At 44.9% G+C, this 23,204-nt stretch overlaps 1 protein-coding gene across 2 annotated transcripts in view; it reads right to left on the reverse strand.

Moving 5' to 3' along the window:
* LOC144693973 (glutathione hydrolase-like YwrD proenzyme) overlaps positions 1-23,204 on the reverse strand; it is a 60,241-nt gene that overhangs the window by 5,044 nt on the left and 31,993 nt on the right. The window contains exons 6-11 of one of the 2 annotated variants that reach the window (XM_078564253.1): positions 19,219-19,371; positions 14,544-14,631; positions 13,079-13,250; positions 7,295-7,457; positions 3,135-3,305; positions 366-450 (exon numbers count right to left, since the gene is read on the reverse strand). In XM_078564253.1, the coding sequence (XP_078420379.1) occupies positions 366-450; positions 3,135-3,305; positions 7,295-7,457; positions 13,079-13,250; positions 14,544-14,631; positions 19,219-19,371 (832 nt within the window). The remainder of the gene's footprint in view (positions 1-365; positions 451-3,134; positions 3,306-7,294; positions 7,458-13,078; positions 13,251-14,543; positions 14,632-19,218; positions 19,372-23,204) is intronic. The other variant, XM_078564254.1, reaches the window with a different exon arrangement.

Below are 23,204 nucleotides of genomic sequence, written 5' to 3' on the forward strand. Positions count from 1 at the left end.
GCCCCACGCATCCCAACACATACACACACATTCTTGCTTTGCTACCCTACCCACCTTTCAGGCTTCTGTTTTTCACTCTAAGCTTTCTTCCTCTTTGATAATGATCAATATGTGCTCCTCCCTCACCCCACGCCCCCATCCCACCGGCAAGAATATCAAGAGGAACTGTTGGTCCATTTTCTGCCCAATGCTGCTCTGTTTCAAGCACAAATTGAGTGTGGTCAGGAGTCCAGGATCACTCCCATAGCTTTGGGCACATGGATGGATAATGTAAGGGCCAAGAAATATTTTGCTTAAATTCCCACTGCAGCTCAATTATAAATGCTCGATCAACAATCCAATTATTTGACAAAATGAAGAATTACCTGACTTTGCACGTTCCACACAAAAGCGAGGAGCATCCAGTGCCTCTTGTGGGTTCATCCCAAACTCCAGCATGTTCAGCATTACCTTGCAGGTAAAGAAAGGAGCTCGGTTAAAACGGGTCCGATCAATCCTCAAGACACCTCTTGGTTTTAATATCCCAAGTTGAGACTAGGCATGAGTTGGATTATCAATGCAGCACTCTGGCTAGTTGCTCGAGGAGCTTAGTTCCTTTTCATTCATATTTGCCATAATTCGTTCAGCCCAATAAAATGAATCCAAGACTTGCAGAGGGCATTTTTTGAGAGGCCTGGGTGATGGGACAAGGGCTTTAGAAAGACTTCACCAAGATAAGAAACAACCCACTGAGATCTCTGCTCCTCCCAATTCTGGTCTCTTGACCACCCCCAATTTCTTTCACCCAACTATTGGTTGCCGTGCCTTCAGATGTTAAGGCTTGAAGCTCTAGAATTCGCTCCCTCACTGCTCTCTCCTCCCTTAAGACTTTCCTTAAAATCTACCTCTTTGACCAAGCATTTGGTCCTCTGTCCTAATCTCTATTTTGTGGCTTGGTGTCACATTTCGTCTGCTCAGATAATGCTCAGGTGAAAGGCCTTACAGCATACGGCTACATAAAGGCGCCTTATAAATACACTGTTGTTATTTTTTATTCTTTCATGGGATGTGGGTGTTGCTGGTGAGGCCAGCATTTCTTGCCTGTCCCTAATTGCCCTTGATCTGAGTGGCTTGCTAGGCCATTTCAGAGGGCAGTTAAGAGTCAACCACATTTCTTTGGGTCTGGAGTCACATGTAGGCCAGACCAAGTAAGAATGGCAAATTTCCTTCCCTAAAGGGCACTGGTGAATCAGATGGGTTTTTATGCCAATCACTAGCTTTATATTCCAGGTTTTATTTATTGAATTTAAATTCCACCAGCTGCCGCGATGTCCCCAGAGAAGTCACCTGGGCCTCTGGACTACAAGTCCAGTGATATTTCACTACGTAACTGTAGATCGTAAGGGACAGGGAAGACTGAAATCCTTGTGTGTAACAAACCAAAGCTAATCTGATGAATAAAGGAGAGGGAAGGGAAGGTGGGCCAGTTGCAAAAACATGCAATTTCTGTTACAAACATTGGAACTGTCCTGTACAGAATAGCTCTGCGCTTACATTCCTCCACACTCACTTTCTGCTTCCCATGCAATGGGTACTACCTGCAATGTTCTTGGTACATCAGCAGAATATTGTTCCCAAGCTACCTAATAAATGCACTCTGTCACTTAGACAGAACCATAGACTGTTACTGGAATGGTCTCATTTTATGCTCTATTTCCATATCAGTTTCAAATAGCAGAGTTCTGTGCATTTTGAAGTTAATCTAAATTCATGAGCTAAATTAGATTTTACCAGATTAAATAACTTTAAACTGTTGAACTGGTTTAGTCGTTTTCTGTTTATATGCAATTTTTGAAGTGCCCATTGAACCTGGCTGATAAGGAAATTTGATGGTTGTGTCAAGAGAAAGGGTTGATACTGGTACACACGACACTAATGCAACAAGGTTCAAATCTGGCTACTCTTTTGAGTCATGGCAATGGTAGTTCTCCAAGTAAAACTGAAGCTGCAAATCCCTGATGTAACCAACGGATGGAGCTGCGAACCAGTTGTTCCGAAATGACAGTACCGGTTTTTCAGGAGTTTACGCTCCCGATCCTGGTTAATGGCTGACTAAACATCAGTGGAAGTTCCCTCTGGATGTGTGAATGACCTAATCTGGCATGAAAGTACAGTATTCAATCAGAATTCTATATTTTAAAACATTGTGACTGAACAATCTTTGAGACTGTCAACAACACCAAGAGGTATATAGTATGGGCAGCTAAATGCAATTGAGGTAAAGATCTGCCATGATATAACTGGTGAAAAAAGGCTTGATAGGCCTTTAACAAGCTGAATGGGCGACCTGCCAATTGCAGGTGGGAAGCCCTGCCGGCCTCCAAACCCGCCTCTGGGAAAATGGCCCGGGTGGGGGGATGGTTCCCGGGAGTTGGCACACTAGCCAGCAGCGGGAAATGTACGCACCGGCCCACCTCCGTGCTCCCATCGGGGCCTAATAACGCTGCCCCACAACCTGGGAGTTCCCCTCCAAGCCACTCACCATCCTGACTTGGAAATATATCGCCGTTCCTTCACTGTCACCAGGTCAAAATCCTGGAACTCCCTCCCTAACAACACTGTGGGTGTACCTACATCACATGGACTGCAGCGGTTCATAAAGACAGCTCACCACCACCTTCTCAAGGGCAATTAGGGATGGGCAATAAATGTCGGCCTTGCCAGCAACACCCAACGACAACAACTTATATTTATAAAGCACTTGTAATGTAATGAAACGTCTCAAAGGCACGTCACAGGAGCATTATAAAACAAAGTACGACACCGAGCCACATGAGCAGATGACCAAAAGCTAGGTATTCTCGGGAAGTGTCTTAAAGGAGGAATGTGAGGTAGAGGGGCAGAGAGGTGTTTGGGGGGCATTCCAGAGTTTGGGGTCTAGGCAACTGAAGAGATGGCTGCCAAACTGGGAATGCAGACGAGGCCAGAACGAGAGGATCGCAGATATTTGGGAGGATTACAGAGATAAGGAGGCAAGACCACGAAGGGAGCATGAAATAACGCCATCTAACTTACTGCTAGACAAAGCAAGTAACAAAGAAGTAGAGCTATTTGCACCCAGCACAGCCCAGTGCCCAGTAAGTAACAAACTTTACCTGCACATGGCCTTGAGGTTGCATGAACCCACCCATCACCCCAAAGCTACACACAAATTGTCCAGTGGCAGCAGATGTGGCAAGGGCGGGGATGATGGTGTGGTAAGGCCGCTTTCCTGGTGCCAGGCAATTTGGGTGCTCAGGGCTCAGCGAGAAACCAGCGCCTCTGTTCTAAAACAATAAGTCAAAGGAGAATAATATACAATTTTTATGATAAGTCAAAGGAGAATAATATACAATTTGTAAGAGAAAAGTCATATATTGCCTTTCACAATCTTAAGATGTCCCGAAGAAGCACTTTACAGCCATGAAGTACTTTTGACCGTGGAGATGTGCAGCAGCCAATTTGTGCACAGCAATCTGATTTTAATCAGATAATCTGATTTTTTTTTAAGTGATGTTGGTTGAGGGATGAGTATCAGCCAGGACACCAGGGAGAACGCCTTGACTTTTCTTTGAAATAGTGCCATGAAATCTTTTGCGTCCACTTGAGAAATCCTATAGACATTCAGTTTAACACCTCCAGCAGTGCTGCACTTCCTCAGTACTGCAGTGGGAGTGTCAGCCTAGATTATGTGCTCAAGTTTCTGGAATGGGACTTGAACCCACAACCTTCCAGGTTACAGGCAAGAGCCCCAAGTGAACCTTATTGCAGCCAAACACCTCAAGGGTGTTTTAGTTAGAACTGCTCCGAGTGGTAAATGTGACGAGTGTTCAGGAAGGAAATAAACAGCCGGTGAATGGCTGTTCTTGGTAAGATCTAATATATATTCCAAGCTTTCCTTACACAGAAAATGAAAAAAAAAAAATGAACCAAATCGATATTAAAGGCGTTTTCTGCAAAGTGACTATGAGTCATAAGAGTTTTTTTTACACAGTGGGTAAAATCAATAATCTTTCAATATTATTAACCTCGGTTCCAAATATTCGACCAAAATGTTTCAGTATATATTAATGTTCAGTGCTCAACAAAAAATGTCTGCTTAGTATACATAGCCTGAAACTGGACATGGGCAGGGACACAAAACAGCTGACCTGGTATTGGTTGCCTGTCATACACTCCTTGCCATATTCAGTTCCACTGATACAAATCGGCTGAATGTCGGGTATGTTCAATAATGGGCAGCAATCCTGTTTCTGCTTGATTTGCAAGCCTGCCTCTGTCCAGTTTCACCCCTAAATTCCTTCCCAGTTATAGTGAAGTTCCTCTATCAAAGCCCCCCCCCACCCCCACCATTTTCTGGTAGTGAGACAGTGATGACATCCAGATAAGGCAGGGGAATTCTTGTTTGGCTGGCATCGAAAGACATGTAGAAATAAGAATTGCTCTGGGTCCTTGCTCTGTGTGACATTGTTCGGGTGTTTTTGTGTGGTTTTGCTCCCTTTAGTGTTTTATTGGCGAGAAAGTTCAACACGGTGGTTCAGTATGGTGGAGGGCCAAAGAATAGCAGAGTAACTGATGCCCTGTACAGTCTAGCACTGATGTCAACTGGACGCTGGACCTCGGCTGGGCGCTGAGTTCAGCCAGGCACTTGTCTTGGCCTTTTGAGCGCTGGTCAATAACTATACAGGGTGAGCTTCCATTGGGGTCTCCCACCAGTAAACGGCTACCAGCCATCACCAAGCAGGAAACTCTGATAGAGCATCCAAGGGAAAGGCAATCGCTTAAACGGGATGAAAGAGGTTCAAAGGTCATGAGAGAGATTTTTTTTTTGCTAAGATCTCAGATAGTGCCAAGCCTGAAAAAAGGATGCGTGTTTTTATGTCTCGAAGTGAGGATCCTCCAAGAGATGCCAGTAGCTTCTCCATCACTGATCCCCAGCCACACGCCTCCCCCGCCCCCTCCACCCGCCCCCCCACCCCCCCCGCCCCAACTCCCAAAACGTCTCCTGACAGTCTCTGGAAACATCAAAGAAAGGCTGGAAAATGGGCCAACTCACAAGGCCCAGCCTGAACCCCCACTATTTACACGTGGTTCAGTCTGGAACAGGATAGGTTGCTGCGGGAGTGAGGGAGGAAAATAGCGGTCAGGCAGATTAAAAAGAAAAAAGGGCGACGTGCATCTACATAGCGCCTTTTCACAACCCCCGGGTGTCTCGAGGCGCTTTACAGCCAATGAAGTCATTTTTGAAGGGAAGCCAATGTTGCCATGTAGGGAACTCAGCAGCCAATTTGTGCTCAGCAAACTTTCACAAACAGCAATGTGATAATGACCGGATAATCTGATTTTTGTGCCGTTCACTGAGGAATAAATATTGGCCAGGGCACCGGGAATAATTCTCCTGCTCATCTTCAAAATAGTGCCATGGGATCTCCTACATCCATCCAAGCAGGAAGATGGGGCCTCAGTTTAACATCTCATCTAAAAGAGGACATCTCTGACAGTGCAATGCTCCCTCGCTCTCGGCCTTGATTGTAGGCCGCTTTGTCAGTTTGCTCCCTGCATTTTGATCCCACCTGATTTAGAGTAGAATAATGAAAGGAAAATCAAACCTTTAGGATACAAATTAGGAGGCTACACCAAACTGGTGCCACTGTTGGGGGAGATTAAACCTGGGCACCATAAGTATAAAACAAAAACAAAAATACCTGGAAAAACTCAGCAGGTCTGGCAGCATCTGCGGAGAGGAACACAGTTAACGTTTCAAGTCCGCATGACTCTTCAACAGAACTAAGGAAAAATAGAAAAGGGGTGAAATATAAGTTGGTTTAAGGTGGGGGGGTACAAGAAGAGCTGGATAGAGGGCCAGTGATAGGTGGAGATACCCAAAAGATGTCACAGACAAAAGGACAAAGAAGTGTTGAAGGTGGTGATATTATCTAAAGGAATGTGCTAATTAAGGATGGAAAGCAGGACAAGCAAGGTAAAAGATAGCCCTAGTGGGGGTGGGGTGAAGGAATCGAAAAAGGCTAAAAGGCAGAGATAAAATAATGGATGGAAATACATTTAAAAATAATAGAAATAGGTGGGAAAAGAAAAATCTATATAAATTATTGGAAAAAACAAAAAGGAGGGGGAAAATCGGAAAGTGGGTGGGGATGGAGGACAGAGTTCATGATCTAAAATTGTTGAAGTCAATATTCAGTCCGGAAGGCTGTAAAGTGCCGAGTCGGAAGACGTTGAGCTTCACTGGACCCGACTCGGCACTTTACAGCCTTCCGGACTGAATATTGACTTCAACAATTTTAGATCATGAACTCTCTCCTCCATCCCCACCCCCTTTCCGATTTCCCCCCTCCTTTTTGTTTTTTCCAATAATTTATATAGATTTTTCTTTTCCCACCTATTTCCATTATTTTTAAATGTATTTCCATCCATTGTTTTTTCACCCCACCCCACCCCCACAAGGGCTATCTGTACCTTGCTCGTCCTGCTTTCTACCCTTAATTAGCACATTCCTTAGATAATATCACCACCTTCAAAACCTCTTTGTCCTTTTGTCTGTGACATCTTTTGGTTATCTCCACCTATCACTGGCCCTCTATCCAGCTCTTCTTGTCCCACCACCCCCCACTTAAACCAGCTTATATTTCACTCCTTTTCTATTTTTCCTTAGTTCTGTTGAAGAGTCATGCGGACTCGAAATGTTAACTGTGTTCTTCTCCACAGATGCTGCCAGACCTGCTGAGTTTTTCCAGGTATTTTTGTTTTTGTTTTGGATTTCCAGCATCCGCAGTTTTTTGCTTTTACCATAAGTATAACATAGTCACAAATAAATCCACAAGGAATTCAGGAGAAACTTTGAATGTGGAATGCACTACCAGATAGAGTAGTTGAGGTGAATGTTACAGATTCATTTATGAGGAAGCTACATTAACATCCAGATGAGGGGAGATTGAAAAAGAGGATATGGTGATCGGATGAGAGTAGGCTTGTGTGGAGATTAAACACCGGTGTTGGGCCAAAAAGCCTGTTTCTGTGCTGTAATTTCTATGCAATACTCAGTCTCCTGCTCAAGCATTATCAGTCACAACCACTGACATGGTTCATGAGTTCTTAGGCTCACTGTTCCCAGATGGGTTATTTATTTCCACGGGCCACTATTCCCTATAACGCTCGAATGTCTTCTCTACATATAGTCTACGCAGTACTTCCTAGTTGCAGATAGCTTCCCGCTGCTGTCGCGAAAGGTGTGTGTGCTGTTTGTCGTTCTGCTCACTTGTAAGGCAAATCCACAGCCTTCTGGTACAAGTCCAGTGCCAAAGTTCGAGCAGTTGCTATTGGTGAAAGAGCAGGCACTTCCCTCCGCATCCACCGCTGTAAAGTAAACAGTGTCACCACCAGTCCCACAAGGGTTGCCATGGATAGACTGGCTGTTTATCCTAATAATCCACAAGGGGCAAAGGAGAAAAAAACAAAAAGTCACACACCACGAGTCCTGAAAAATACATTATCTATTTTTTTTAAATTTATGGCCAGTAAACTGAAAACAAAAAACACATCCAGCGTTTTGGAAAAAAACGGTAGCTTAACCTAAGAGAAAGCTCATGGAAGTAAAAAGCAACCCGATTAGGACCTCGAGCAAACCCAAAGTATAAAGTCCACCACAATTTACAAATGGTTACTAATGGGTCAATACATCATTTCCACCACATGTCTCTTTGACTTGGTGTTGATACAGCTCCAAATATCAAGACTTGCAACTAATTTAAGTACATATACTTTAATCTAAGGTAAGCAATGGGCCCTAACATTCACCGGTATCTCATAAAAAATAATCGACTGAAGAACGATTAGTCTGTAAATAACCTCATTAAATGAGGTTTTGACTTAATTTTGACCTAAATATTTGTACTTTGAATAGGGCAAGTGCAGAGGGATTTGGGGATTCAGGTTTACACAGGAGCAGGAGTAGGTCATTCAGTGCCTTCAGCCTGTTCTGCCATTCAATGCCTGATCTGTATCTCAACTTCATTTGTCCAGCTTTGCTCCACATCCCTTGACTCTTTTACCTTACTTCACAAAATATCGATCAATGGCAGTCCGGAAAATTTCTTGCAATTTGACCTCCAGCATGCACAGACTTAAAGAGAGTGAGATCCAGATTTTCTTAAATCTTTTTTTTCTCCCTTTATTCTTTCATGGGATGTGGGCGTCACTAGCAAGACCAGCATTTGTTGCCCATCCCTAATTGCCCTTAAACTGAGTGGCCTGCTAGACCATCTCAGAGGGCAGTTTGAGAGTCAACCACATTGCTTCAGGTCTGGAGTCACATGCAGGCCAGACCAAATTTCTTTCCCTAAAGGGCATTAGTGAACCAGATGGGTTTTTAACAACAATCGATGATAGTTTCATGGTCACAATTACAGAGGCTAGCTTTATATTCCAGATTAATTAACTGAATTTAAACTTCACCAGCTACCATGGTGGGATTTGAACCCATGTCCCTAAGGCTTTAGCCTGGGCCTCTGGAGTACTGGTTCACTGATAGTACCACAATGCCACCAATACCCCCTAAACAATCACCATCACCCAATGTAGGGCTCAAAACCATGACCCTCAGATTAAGATCTGCATTAACTATCAACTGAGCCTGCAAGTTTGTTTTCGATTCCTTCAAGCAAAAAGCATTTTCCGCATCTACCCTATTAAATCTCTTCATCATTTCAAAAACATTGATTAGATCTTGCTTCAGCCTTCTAAATTCAAAAGAATACAAGATCAGTTCATGCAACCAGACTGGATAATGTAACCCTTTACTGATTATTGTTTGTAGCTATGCTTTAGCTTTTAATGGTTTTATACGTGGACACTCAAATCCCTTTGTTTCTCCACAGTAGATAGCGTCCTAGAAAATATTCCAATTTATCTTTCTCAGCTCCAAAGTGGATCACCACATTACCCTTCAACTGTCACAGTAATAACTGCTCCCTTGGTGTATCTGTGTCCCTTTCCTACTATTATCTACACAACTTGCTGTGCCTCTTCGCGCACAGTCAGCTGCAAACTTGAGACATGCAAAACTCCTTCATCCAAGGCATCACAATATACAGGCCCTAGGAAACACCACTCATCATATCTCAAAGCCAGAATACATTTCCCTTATGTCTACTTTCTGATTCCTGCCTCTCAATTAATTATCAACCTATGTGGTAAGGTTACCTCCAATACAGTCATTTTTGCTAATAATCTCTTCTGCAGAATCTTATCAAATGCCTTATAAAAATCCATGTAGATACATTCAGAGACACTCCCCTATCCACTATATGTTAGTCACCTCCTCAAAAACTTGATTGAGATTAGTCAGGTACAACCTACCCTTCACAACTCCAAGTTTAATCTCTTTGGTCAGTTCATATTTCTCAGTTACTCTGTCCCTGGCAACAGATTTCAGCAACTTGGTCACAAATAATGTTAAACTGATGGGTCTTGTAGTTTCCTGTTTCCCCCTCCCTTCCCTGAACATAAAAGTAAGGCACTGGATACTGCAAAGGTTATGGGCCCTGACAATATACCGGCAAAAGTACTGAAGACTTGTGCTCCAGAACTTGCCGCGCGCCCCTAGCCAAGCTGTTCCAGTACAACTACATCACTGGCATCTACCCTGCTATATGGAAAATTGCCCAGGTACGTCCTGTACACAAAAAGCAGGACAATTGCAACCCGGCCAACTACCGTCCCATCAGTCTACTCACAATCGTCAGTAAAGTAATGGAAGAGTTGGTCGACAGTGCTATCAAGCCGCATTTGCTTAACAATAACCTGCTCACTAACGCTCAGTTTGGTTTCCGCCACGGTACTCAGCTCCTGACCTCATCACAGCCTTGGTTCAAACAGGGACAAAAGAGCCAAATTCCCGAGGTGAGGTGAGAGTGAGAATGACTGCCCTTTACATCAAGGTTGCATTTGACAGAGTGTGGCATCAAGGAGCCCTAGCAAAACTGGAGTCAATGGAAATCAGAGGGAAACTCTCCACTGGTTGGAACCATACCTAGCACAAAGGAAGATCGTTGTCGTTGTTGGAGGTCAATCATCTCAGTTCGAGGACATCACTACAGGAGTTCCTCAGGGTAGTGTCCTAGGCCTAACTGTCTTCAGCTGCTTCACCAATGACCATCCTTCATAAGGTCAGAAGTGGGAATGTTCACTGATGATTGCATAGTGTTCAACGCTATTCGCAACTCCTCAGATACTGAAGCAGTCAATGTCCAAGTGCAGCAAGACCTGGGCAATATCCAGGCTTGGGCTGACAAGTGGCAAGTAACATTTGTAGCACACAAGTGTCAGGCAATGACCATCTCCAACAAGAGAAAATCTGACCATCGCCCCCTGACATTCAATGGCATTATCATCGCTGAATCCCCCACTATCAACACCGTGGGGGTTACCATTGACTAGGAGCTGAACTGGACTAGCCATATAAATACTGTAGCTACAAGAGCAGGTCAGAGGCTAGGAATCCTGCGATGAGTAACTCACCTCCTGACTCCCCAAAGTCTGTCCACCAACTACAAGGTACAAGTCAGGAGTGTGATGGAATATTCTCCACTTTCCTGAATCGAGCACAGCTCCTACAACATTCAAGAAGCTCAGCACCATCCAGGACAAAGCAGCCCGCTTGATTGGCACTCCATCTACAAACATTCACTCCCTCCACCACCAACACACAGTGGCAGCAGTGTGTGCCATCTACAAGATGCACTGCAGGAACTCACCAAGCCTCCTCAGGCACCACCTTCCAAACCCATGACCACTACCATCTAGAAGGACAAGGGCAGCAGACATTTGGGAACACCACCAAGTCACTCACCATCCTGACATGCAAATATATCGCCATTCCTTCACAGTCACTGGGTCAAAGTCCTCGCACTCCATCCCCAGCAGCAGTGTAGGTGTACCTACAGCACACGGACTGCAGCGGTTCAAGAAGGCAGCTCACCATCACTTTCTCAAGTGCAACTACAGATGGGCAACAAACGCTGGCCTAGTCATCGCCGCTCACAGCCCATGAACGAATAAAAAAAAAGGATGCTATACTTCAGTTACACATGGCATTGGTAAGACCGAATGTCGAATATTGTATGTACTTTTGATCTCTTTATTTAAGGAAGGATGTAAATGCATTGGAGGCGGCTCAGAGGAGGTTTACTCGATTGATGCCCAGGGCAGGGTTTTATGTCCTGTGAATGAGCCCGCGCCCGACCCGATCGGGCGTAAAATAACGTGTGATGACATCGGGCGAGCGTCTCAATGTCATCGCGCACTCGTGCAATATTTCAGTCGGCGGGTGCGCGCGAGATTTGGCAGCGCGCCCACCAACAATGAAGAGGCCTATTAAGGTCCTTAATCAATTAATTGAAAGCTATCTTTTGTTGCCCGTCCAAACTTATGGTTGGCGAGCAGGCGAACGGGCCAGGCGGCCTTTGGATTTTTTAGGGAACCTCATCCACGGGCGGGATGAGGTTTCCAACATTAATCTCAAAAAAAAAACAAAAATTTTTTGACAATTTTTATTCTGTTTATGTTAATGTGTGAGTGAGTCCTCTGTCGGGACATTTTTTTTAAGGTTTAAAAATCTTTTATTTCTGAAGTTAAAATTGTTCAGCTCCCTGAGGCAGCTCCCTGCCTTCAGGAAGCTTTCGTTGCGCACTCCCCCCGGCATGCGCAGACTTTTGTGCTCGCGTTCCTCCCGCCCCCAACCCGGCAGCGCTGAGTGGTTGGGGGGCCAATCGTGGGCAGCAGACCCCGACGACCTCAAAATCCTGCCCCTGGAATGAGCGGATTGTCTTATGAAGATAGATTGGACAGGATGGACTTGCTTCCACTGGACTTTAGAAGAGTGAGGGGTAACTTAATTGAAGTATATAAAATCCTGTCTGACTTGACTAGGTGGAAAGGATGTTTCCTCTTGTGGATGAGCCCAGAACTAGGGGGGCACTGCTTTAAAATTAGGGTTCACCCTTGTACAACAGAGATGAGGAGAATTTTTTTTTCTCTGGGGGTTGTGCGGCTTTGGAACTCTCTGCCTCAGAAGGAATGGAAGCAGGATCACTGAATATTTTTAAAGCGGAGGTAGGTAGATTCTAGTTACACAAGGGAATCAAAGGTTATCATGGGTAGATGGGAATGTAGAACTCGAAACACAAACAGATCAGTCATGGTTTAATGAATGATGGAGCAGGCTCATGGGGTTGAATGCCCTTCTTCTGCTCCTATTTCGCATGTTCATATGTGTATACGTTTCATCTTAAATAACAGGGTAACAGTCGCAATTTTCTAATCCAAAAGCACCAAAATCCTAAAGACCTTATAGGCTGGAATACTTATCCCCCAGCTTGTAGCCAGTTCTATATCAGACCATTTAAACTGAGACATTAAAGGTAGCACCTCAAGTGGATGAGGTTATAAAATTAGCTAACAGAATCCTGGGTTTTATAACAGGGGGCATTGACTATAACATTGAGATGTAATGGTGAATCTATACAAAACTTTAGTAAGACCACACTTGGAGCATTGTATGTCGTTCAGGGAGCACACTATAGGAAGGACAATGAGGCAACAGAGAAAGTACAAAGGAAGACTTAAAAAACTGAGGCTGTTTTTATTAGACAGCGGACGTAAAGGGGTGATTTATCTGAGGTATTTAAAATTATGAAGCAATGGGACAGACTAGACTGTTTGATAAGCGACTGAGAATCTAGAACAAGCAAACATAGATATAAGAGTGGAAATGGTTAAATGCTATACAATGCATAATGTGAGGTTGGGCCTTGTGAGCAGAGTGGAGGTAAAGGTTCATCACTGGCGTGCAACCAGAGAGTTGGAATGGGAGTGTTGTGGAGAGCTCCTGAATTTTCATGTGATGATCTTCAGGGACATTCACGCAGAATCTTCCCTCAGAAGATTAAATAAGTGAGATATATTCCAAAATAAGCATGACTATATACTCTATATTGTGGAGATTGAGAGCTTGCTAGCTCAAATGTCAGGTTGTGAGCCTCACCTTTGCATGTTGATGAGCTCTGAGCGTTGTTTACTGTAATGCTTAGAGAGCAGCTCTTCCAGGGGCACCTTGACCTTGGCTGGATCAGTGCAGAACCAGAAACTGTCGGCAAAGCTGAGCTTCAGTGCCTCAGTCAGCAGGTGAATGTAATCGGCACTGTTGTGGCCCATTTCTGGAAAGGAAGCGGAACGAGTGAATTGCAGCTGCTTCTCGGTGCCTGGCTCTTTCTCCGAGAGCTTTATCTCTTAGTATCTCCAGCTCAGCCCCCGGAACTTCCTGCTCGAGTTCAGCCAAGTCTTCTGGAACTACGTGGGCAAGGAGCAAACAATAGGGATGGGGACCCAATGACAAGACGAGATTCTACTGGGCTGCCCCACCCAGTTTAATCCTCTGGAAGTGTCAGCCCAAAAATATGCAGCAGCTGCAATTAAATAAGTCAGTAAATTACAAATTCAAGCGCCATTGCGAAATAACTAACTTGCATTTATATCATGCCTTGTGTGACTTCAAGATGTCCCAAAGCACTTTACAGCCAATGAGGGATGCGGGGGTGTAATGGCATTGACACTGGACTAGTACTTCAGAGACCCAGCGTAATTCGCTAGGGACCCGGGTTCAAAACCCACCACAGCAGCTGGTAAAATTTGAACTCAATAAAATATCTGGAATTAAAAGTCTAATGATGACCACAAAAGCATTGTTGATTGTCCTAAAAACCCATCTGGTTCACTTATGTCTTTTAGAGAAGGAAATCTGCTGACCTTACCTGGTCTGGCCTACATGTGACTCCAGACCCACAGCAATGCGGTTGACTTTTAAATGCCCTCTGAAATGGCCTAACAAGCCACTCAGTTCTCAAGGGCAATAAATGCAGGCACAGCCAGCGATGCCCACGTCCCATGAACGTTAAAAAAAAGGTGCTTCTGTAATGTAGCAGCCAATTTGCACATAGTAGGGTCTCACAATCAGCAATGGTTTAATGAGGAGATCAGCTGTTTTAATGATACTGGTCAAAGGGTAAATATAGACAAGGGCACCAAGGAGAAATCTCCTTCTCTTCCTTGTAATAGCATGATAAGGTTTTTCACATCTACATGAGAGGGCAGAGGGGACCGTCAGTTTAATGTCTCATCTGAAGGGCAGCACCTCTGACAGGAAGAGAACGAACTGGAAATTAGCACCTTCTAGTTTGCACAATACCCTCGGAATCAGACAATGGTGAAAGTGCTGTAGCTTCATTCTCAGGTACTAACTCCTTCCAAATACAAAACCCTCTCTGCATTATAACCTCCTTGAGACCAGTTACTATCCATGTCAGGTCACCGAATAATATTTCATCGTGAACATTTTAAGATTGATTGTGCGACTGGGTGCACCCAAAGAGGATTGGCTCTGGCAGAGCGATCAAGTCACCGATCTGCAGGCTTCGTGCCTTGGTCACTCTCAGAGTCTTTCAGTCTCCTACCTTTGATGTTAAAGTTCTCCAGCATGTTTAAGGCCATTAGAGCAGTGATTCCCTGTCCATTTGGAGGAAGCTCCCAGATCCTCAAACTCTAAAGTCAGAGGGAAAATGAAATAGACAATAAACAACCTTTCCCAACTTCTTGTCTTTTTAATCATTTAAGTGAAATCTCTTGACCCTGCCAAGTAAAGCTATTTTTTAAAAAACGACAGAATTATAGAATCTAGCGCAAATGGAGGTCATTCGGCCCATTGTGATTGTGTCTGTTCTTTGGTAGAGCTATTCAATTAATCCCACTCCCCTGCTCTTTCTCCACTTCCCTTATATTTTCTTTCAAGTACCTAACAAATTCCCTTTTGAATGTTATTATTGAATCTGCTTCCACCCCGCTTTCAGGCAGCGCATTCCAGATCACGACTCACTGTGTAAAAAAACGTTTCATCGTCCTCTCATATGGTACTTTCGCCAATCACCTTAAATCTATGCCCACTGGTTTCCAATCTTCTGTCACCTGAAATGCTTTTGCCTTATTTAGTCTATCAAAACGATTCATGATTTTGAGCACCTCTATCAATTCTCCTCTCACCCTTCTCTGCTCTAAGGAGAACAATCCCAGCTTCTCCACACAACTAATGTCCCTCAACCCGCATACCATTCCAGTAAAGCTCTTCTACACCCTTTCTAAGGCCCTGACATCCTTTCTAAAGTGTGATACCCAGAACTGAACAATCCAGTTGAGGTCTAGCCAGTTTATAAAGATTTAGCATAACTTGTTTGCCTTTTTACTCTATGGCCAGAGCCAAATGGTCCAATAGCAGAACCAATATAGTGATCAGTATGCGTCTCTTATGGGTCTCTTGTGGACAGGCACGTGTAGCTATAGGATCTATATTTCAAAAATTATGTCTGCATGTACTTCATGTTAACTTTTTTCTTTGTCCACATTTATAATGTACAGGGCCTATGTAAACATGTTACACTATAATTACCTCCTCCTACCGCAGGAGATGCTGTAGCACTCAACATGCCAGGAAGGTTAAGTTACATTACAGCAAGTTTACAAAAGCAGTTTCCATTATGACTGTAAACACAGGAATTTGGTTTGGAAATACTAAAATAGGGACAAAACAATTGAACAGCCTCTGCAGAACCTGATCCAGCTATCTCCCACTTTACCTTCAGACCACACGTGCTCTTGACTCCTACACCAGTGCAGTTCAGCGGGCGTTGTGTTCATTATTATTCATTGGATTTACACTACTCACCAATTGTTCATTATCTTGATAAGCAACCTAAGTAAGTTTACTCATGCACACTTATCGATTGATCAGTTTATACATTGTTATGTAAATGTTGTTATATAAATGTATATACAATCGCCACAACAAATACTACCACAGCAATTTCCTGCAATATGTATCGGTACTTGGTTCTTTGCAAGAGGAAACTGCGTAACAAGTTAAAACATTATAGCAGATATTTTCCACGGATTTTAATTTGAAAAAATTCATACTCATATCTCCAAGCATATTTACAAGCTGATACAATGAAAATGTTTAGGGCATTATCAGGGAAATGGACAAGGAACATGCTTGCACCTGAGACAAAAGCAAAATACTGCAGATCCTGTAAATCTGAGAGAAAAGTAGAAAATTTTGGAAATACAGATCAAATCAGGTAGGATCTCTTGTCAGCCAATTACGGTGAGAACTGGTCATTGACCAGAAATGTTGTAGAACCAATTAAGGATAAAGCTATTTTTGATCTAGTATTTTGCCAAGAGGCAGAGTTAATTAGTAATGTCACCAAGGCTCCTTCGACTGCACCTTCCAAACCCACGACCACTACCATCTAGAAGGCCAAAGGCAGTGGAGAGATGGGAACACCGCCACCTGTAAGTTCTCCTCCAAGTCACTCACCATCCTGACTTGGAAATATATCGCCGATCCTTCACCGTCGCCTGGTTAAAATCCTGGAACTCCATTCCTAACAGCATCCACACCACATGGACTGCAGCGGTTCAAGAAGGAAACTCACCACCACCTTCTCAAGGGCGACTAGGGATGGGCAATAAATGCTGGCTCAGCCAGCGAAGCCCATATCCCATGAATGAATAAGAAACAAAGCTATGGTGGTAAATAAACAGCGGGAAACATTGAAAGAAACAATACGAAATGGTCAACAAAATTACATTCCATTGCAAAACAAAAGTTCAGCTAGAAAGATCCATCCATGGTTTATTAAGGAGGTTAAGGATAGTATTAGATTAAAAGAAAAGATTATAATGTTGCAAAGAATAGTAGCAAGTCTGAGAATTGGGAGTGTTTACGAAACCAGCAAAAGGGCCACCAAAAAGTTGAAAGGGGAAAAAATAGAATGAGGATAAATTATCCAGGAAAATAAAAACAGGTATGTAAAAAGGAAGAGAGTAGCTAAAGTAAACATTGGTCCCTTAGAGACAGAGGCAGGAAAAATTATAATGGAGAATGAGGAAATGGCAAAGACATTGAACAAATCTGTCAGTCTTTACAGGAGAAGACACAAGTTACATACCTGAATTAGAGGGTAACCTAGCAACTAATAAGAGTCTGAAAATTAAGATAATTAATATCAGCACAGAAAAATGTACTGGAGAAACTTAAAGAACTAAAACCCAACAAAGTTACAGGACCTCATGGCCTACATTCTAAGGTTCTAAGAGAGCCAGCCGCAGAGATAGTGAATGCCGCTGGCTGTAATTTTCCAAAATTCCCGAGATTGGAACAGCCCCAGCAGATTGGAAATGAGCAAATGTGACACTGTTGTTCAAGAAAGGAGGGAACTACAGACCAGTTAGCCTGACATCAGTCATGGGAAAGTGCTGGAATCTATGATTAAGGAAGTTAGAAAAACATAGGATAATTAGAACAAGTCAACACTGTTTTACAAAAAGGAAATCCTGTTTGACAAATTAATTAGATTTTTTTTTGATGTAAATAGTTGGAGAGATAAAGAGAATCAGTAGATGTAGAAGGCTTGGATTTTTTTTTATTCACTCATGAGATGTAGGTGTTGCTGGCTAGGCCAGCAATTGTTGCCCATCCCCAATTGCCCTTGGTCAGAAGGCAGTTGAGAGTCAACCTCACTGCTGTGGGTCTGGAGTTTTTTCTTGCCCTAAGGACATTAGTGAACAAGCTGGGTTTTTGCAAGAATTGTTTTGTTGTCCTCATTGGTCTTTTAATTCCAGATTTTTTACTGAATTCAAATTCCACCATGGGCTGTGGTCGCATTCGAACCCAGGTCTCCAGTGCATTACACTGGGTCTCTAGGATACTAGTCCAGTGACAATACCACTACGTCGCTGCCTCCCCCATAAGGCATTTAATAAGGTGCCACACAAGAGGTTAATGCACAAGATAAGGGCTCATGGAGTTGGGGGTGATACATTAGCATGGATGGAGAATTGGCTAAAGGACAGGAAGCAGACAGTAGAGGTAAACAAGGCATTTTTAAGTTGGCAGGCTGTGACTAGTGGAGTCCCGCAAGGATCAGCTCTGGAGCCTCAGCTATTTGTAATCGATATTAATAACTTAGATAAAGAGACAGAGAGTAATATATCTAAGTTTGCTGATGATACAAAGAGAGATGGGAATGCAAGATGTGAGGAGGACATAAGAGGCTGCAAAGAAATATAGACAAGCTAAGTGAGTGAGCAACAAAGTGGCAGCTGGAGTGAAATGTGGCAAAGTGTGAGACTATTCGCTTTGGTCATAAGAATACAAAAGCTGATGTATTTTTTTTAAAAAGGAATGAAACTTCTAAATGTCGATGTTCAGAGGCACTTGGGTGCATTCGTATAAGGGACACAAAATGTTAGTATACAGGCACAGCAAGTGACTAGGAAAGCAAATGGCATGTTGGCCCTTAATGCAAGGGGACTGGAGTACAGGAGTAAAGAAGTCTTGCAACATTTGTATGGGGTTTTGGTGGGACCACACTTGGAATACTGTGTGCAATTTTGGTCTCCGTGTTGGAAGCGGTACAGCGAAGGTTCACTAAGTTGATACCTTTTGAGGGCTGTCCTATGATGAGAGGCTGAGTAAACTGGGCGGAGTTTAGAAGAATGAGAGGTGATCTCACGGAAATACTCAACATTATGAAGGGCTTGACAGTGTAGATACTGAGATGTTGTTTCCCGTAGCTGTGGAACCTAGAACAATGGGGCACAGTTTCAGGATAAGGGAGTGACCGTTAATGACTAAGCTGAGGAGAAATTACTTCACTCAAAGGGTTAGGAAACTTTAGAATTCTTTGCCCCAGAGGGTTGAGAAGGCTCTATTGTTCAGTATATTTAAGGCTGAGATAGATAAGACTTTTTGGTCTCTCCGGGAATCAAGGGATATGGAGTTGAAACCCAAGAGCAGCCGTGATTGTACTGAATGGCGGAGCAGTCTCCACGAGCTGTTTGGTCTTCTGCTCTTATTTCTTATGTTCTTAAAATGTTAACTGAATTTCTCTCTCCCTGAATGCTGCCTGACCTGCTGAGTATTTCCTGGATTCTCTGCTTATGTTTTACCTTTCCATCTGATCTGTGCTATCTCTGACTGAACACAGTTCACCATAGGAGCTCTCCACAGCTATTCCTCATCTTGATTATCGCTAAAAGGGCATATCAGGAAACATAAATCAAGGCACTTACTTTATAGTCTGTGAAGGATGGTGTAACTTCTGTGCTGGTGTGCTCCTTGAGATCATCGAGATTCATCACTCCGCCATTCCGCTGAATGATTTCTACAATGGCTCTTGCTATTCTGCCCTCGTAGAAGCCTCTCTTGTCAAATTGAGCCAGTTCCTTCATGAGAAACAAAACACACACCTACTTGAGAAACCTGCCGCTGTAAAAATGTGTCCAGTAAAAAAAAGTCGAAAGGCTCCTGAGTGAGTGGGAAAGACATCGATATTGTCAACACCTTGTCCAAGAGCTGCAATTCTCACTGATGTCTGGCTCGAAAGCCACATAATGAGTTTCTGATTTCAATCATAAGAAATAGGAGCAAGAGTAGGTCATTTGGTCCCTCGAGCCTGCTCTGCCATTCAGTAAGGTCATGGCTGATCTGACTGAATTTATATATTCTTCATCGGATGATGGGCATTGCTGGCAAAGCTGGCATTTGTTGCCAATCCTTAACTGACCTTGAACTGACTGGCTTGCTCGGCTATTTCAGGGGGCAATTAAAAGTCAATTACATTTGCTGTGGGTCTGGAGTCACATGTAGGCCAGACCAGGTAAGGATGGCAGATTTCCTTCTTTGAAGGACAAACCAGATAGGTTTTTGCAACAACTGATGATAGTTTCACAGTCGCCATTATATTCCAGATTTATGAGTTGAATTTAAATACACTACATCCACTTGATCCCACCCTGCTTGCTACAACCTCAAAAAACTCTAATGAATATGTCAACTACAATTTCCATTTCAGAAAACCTGTTGACTCTGCCTGATTGTATTATGATTTTCTAAATGTCCGGTTACTACCTCCTTAATAACAGATTCCAGCATTTTCCCAAAGATAGCTGTTACGGAAAACTGGCGTCTAGCTTCTTGCTTTCTGCCTTCGTCCTTTCTTGAACAGAAGTGTTTTATTTGCAGTTTTCCAATTTGCTGGGATCTTTGTGGAATCTGGGTAATTTTGTGAGATTAGGACTAGTCACTGTCAGCAGTCCCTTGGGAATCAAGGATGGCGTCCATCAGGCTTGGTGAGACTTCAGATGACTGAGGGGCCCAATTCTAGATCCACATGTTCTTCCGCACTGGGGACACGTTGTTGCGCAGGGGAGTGGAAATCGCAGCCCCGGGTTGGCTTTCCTCTCCTTCCTCTCCCGCCACCATTCCACCTCGCTGTCGAGTGGCTGAGCCTCGAAGTGGCTTGCGCCTTGATGGACCAGGTGTTACCATGCCGAGGATCGGCAACATTCTCCTCCCAGTCACTGGTGTTAATGTCTCCGTGCTTTAGGGCAACCTTGAGCGTCTCCCCATACCTTCTTAGTTGGCCGCCCTTTGAGCATTGGCCAACGGAGAGCTGTGAGAAGAGAACCTGCCGAGGGAGGCGGTTTTTGGGCATCCGGACGCAATAGCCCATCCATCGGAGTTGGTTCCGCAGGAGCAGGGCTTCAATACTGATAGACACTGCTTCAGGGAGGATGCTCGTGTTAGTCCGGCAGCCCTCCCGTTTGATCCCCAGGATTCGACACAAGCACCACTGATCGGAGCTTAATGTGGTGTCGGTGGATAGTCCAAGTTTCGCTGCAGTAGAGGGGGTTAGTCAACACAACGGCCTTATAAACCAGAACCTTTATTGACTTCCAAAGGTCCCTGTTGTCAAAGACACGTTGGCACAGCTTGAAGAAGGCAGCATTGGCACAGTTGACTTGGTGTTGGACTTCCTCATTGACGTTAGTCCCTTGGGAGAGGTGGCTGCCAAGATAAGGGAAGTGCTGCACACACTCCAGAGCCACCCCATCTGTGTGGGTGGTGCGGGGGATGTTCAACTGGCCCAGGGAAGGTTGGTGAAGGACCTTCGTCTTGGCGATGTTTAAGGGCAGGCCAAGCCTCTTATACGAGGTGTTGAAGAGGTCAAGTGTCCTTTGCATGTCCTGTACAGGGTGAGCCATTGCGCAGCAGTCATCCGCAAACTGAAAGTCGTTGATGTCCATGGTGATAAGTTTTGTTTTTGCCCGGAAGCAACCAAGGTTGAAGAGCTCCCCATCCAGACGATACTGAATGCTGACACCAGGCGGTAGCTCATCTCGGGTGAGGTGGGCGATGATGGTCAGGTAAATGGTGAACAAGGTGGGGCGATCACACAACCTTGTTTGACCCCAGTCCGATGTGAAAGGTGTCAGTTTCAGATCCTCCGCTCAGGACAGTGGCGGCCATGTTGTCATCCAGGAGTCTCAGGATGGTAACAAACTTCAACGGGAAACCAAAGCGTTGGAGGACAATCCATAGAGCTTCACGATTTAAAGAGTCAGACGCCTTGGTTAGGTCAATGAAGGTGTGGAACAGTTCTTGATTTTGCTCCCGACATTTTCCCTGGGTCTAGCCACAAAGACCACATCCGCAGTACCCCGGGATGGTTGGAAGCCACTCTGGGTTTCCAGGAGGATCTCCTCAGCGACTGGACAAAGGCAGTTCAGGAGGATTCGGGCCAGGATCTTACCCATGATAGACAGGAAGGAAATCCCCCTGGAGTTTTTGCGCAGGTGTCCTGAGTTACTCCCATGGAAATGGCATCAGTGATGGGCACTTGCTCCAGTGCACTGTGCAACTGGGCCTGGAACTCTTCCCACAGTCCCGGGTCCTTCAATGCAGCAACGTTCAGCTTTCTCCGGGCGGCTTTTTGGGCCCTCTGGTGTCGTGGCGCCAGGCAGATGTTCATCACCGAGTGCACAAGTCAAAGGTCCATCCAGCAACATTCAGAGCCCTTCACGGCCCTCGTGACAACCACATCCCTCAGGTCTCTGCCTCGGACCTCAGGTGCCTGCACATGGTCTTGAGCTGGTTCTTCTGGCAGAAGACCATGTTCATCACGATCAGACCGTATTGGGCTCATTTAGCCAAGAGTAGGATGCCATTGGCATTGACCAGCCCCTGGCCATTCTTGCCGATAGTTCCACTCCAGATTTCATAGTCACATCCAATCGGGCATTAAAGTCACCTAGGAGGATGACCTTGTTGTTCCTGGGGGTGGAAGCAAGGACGTCATCGAGATCGGAGCACAACCTCTCCTTGACTTCATGTTTGGAACCTAAAATCGGGGCACGTGCGCTGATGACAGTGGCTCATTGGTTACGGCTGAGATGCAGGCGTAGGGTCATCAGCCTCTCACTGACCCCCTCAAGGGGAGTTCGGAGAGCACAGCAGCTATCCTCTTCCTCATGGCGAAACCGACTCCGTGGGTGCGGGGGTCACAGTCTGACTTCCCTCTCCAGGAGGAATTGTGCCCTCCACTGGCCTCCCTCAGCTGCCCCTCCCCCAGCGAGCTGGATTTCGCTAAGAGCAGCGATGTCGATGTTGCATCTCGCTAGCTCCCAGGCCAGGATGGCAGTTCGTCTTTCCGGGCGATCAACTCTTTGGGTTGTCAACAAGTGCTCTCACATTCCAATGTTCCAACCGTAGAGGTGGTGATCCCGCTGGGTGCGGTTTCCCATCCAGGAGAAATTGGGCAGCCTGTTTTTGGGGCACCTTTTCTAGCCCCCTCCCCGTTCAGGGCGAACAGAGGGTATCCTGAAGAGGAATGCTCAGTCGAAAGGCACCCCCTGTCCTGACACCCGCCACACATCCGCCACCAGTGTGTGGAATCTCGCCTGGGGGCCTCCAGGTATCACGGCCCTGCCCCGTCACCAATCCTCCACCGCCACAGGGATTTTCACCTGACGGAGGCCTGCGCATGGCATAGCTTAGCGTGGGGACTCCAGTGCGTAGCCAGGTTCCGCATGGCAGACAAGGCTTGTTCCCCATTCCAGTTCCCCACTGCAGCCTTCTTCCACCTTGGCAGCGCAGCTCTCCTCCGCCTGCTCCGCCACTGAGGACTTCTTGGATCATTCTTTGTCTGGAACCTCACCCTTGAACTTACTGCCAGGGGAGACCCTTCTAGGAGCGTGAGCTCCGGACGGCATCGCTC

This window comes from Cetorhinus maximus, chromosome 19 (assembly GCF_964194155.1).
Source record: "Cetorhinus maximus chromosome 19, sCetMax3.hap1.1, whole genome shotgun sequence".
NCBI classification, from domain to species: Eukaryota; Metazoa; Chordata; class Chondrichthyes; order Lamniformes; family Cetorhinidae; genus Cetorhinus; species Cetorhinus maximus.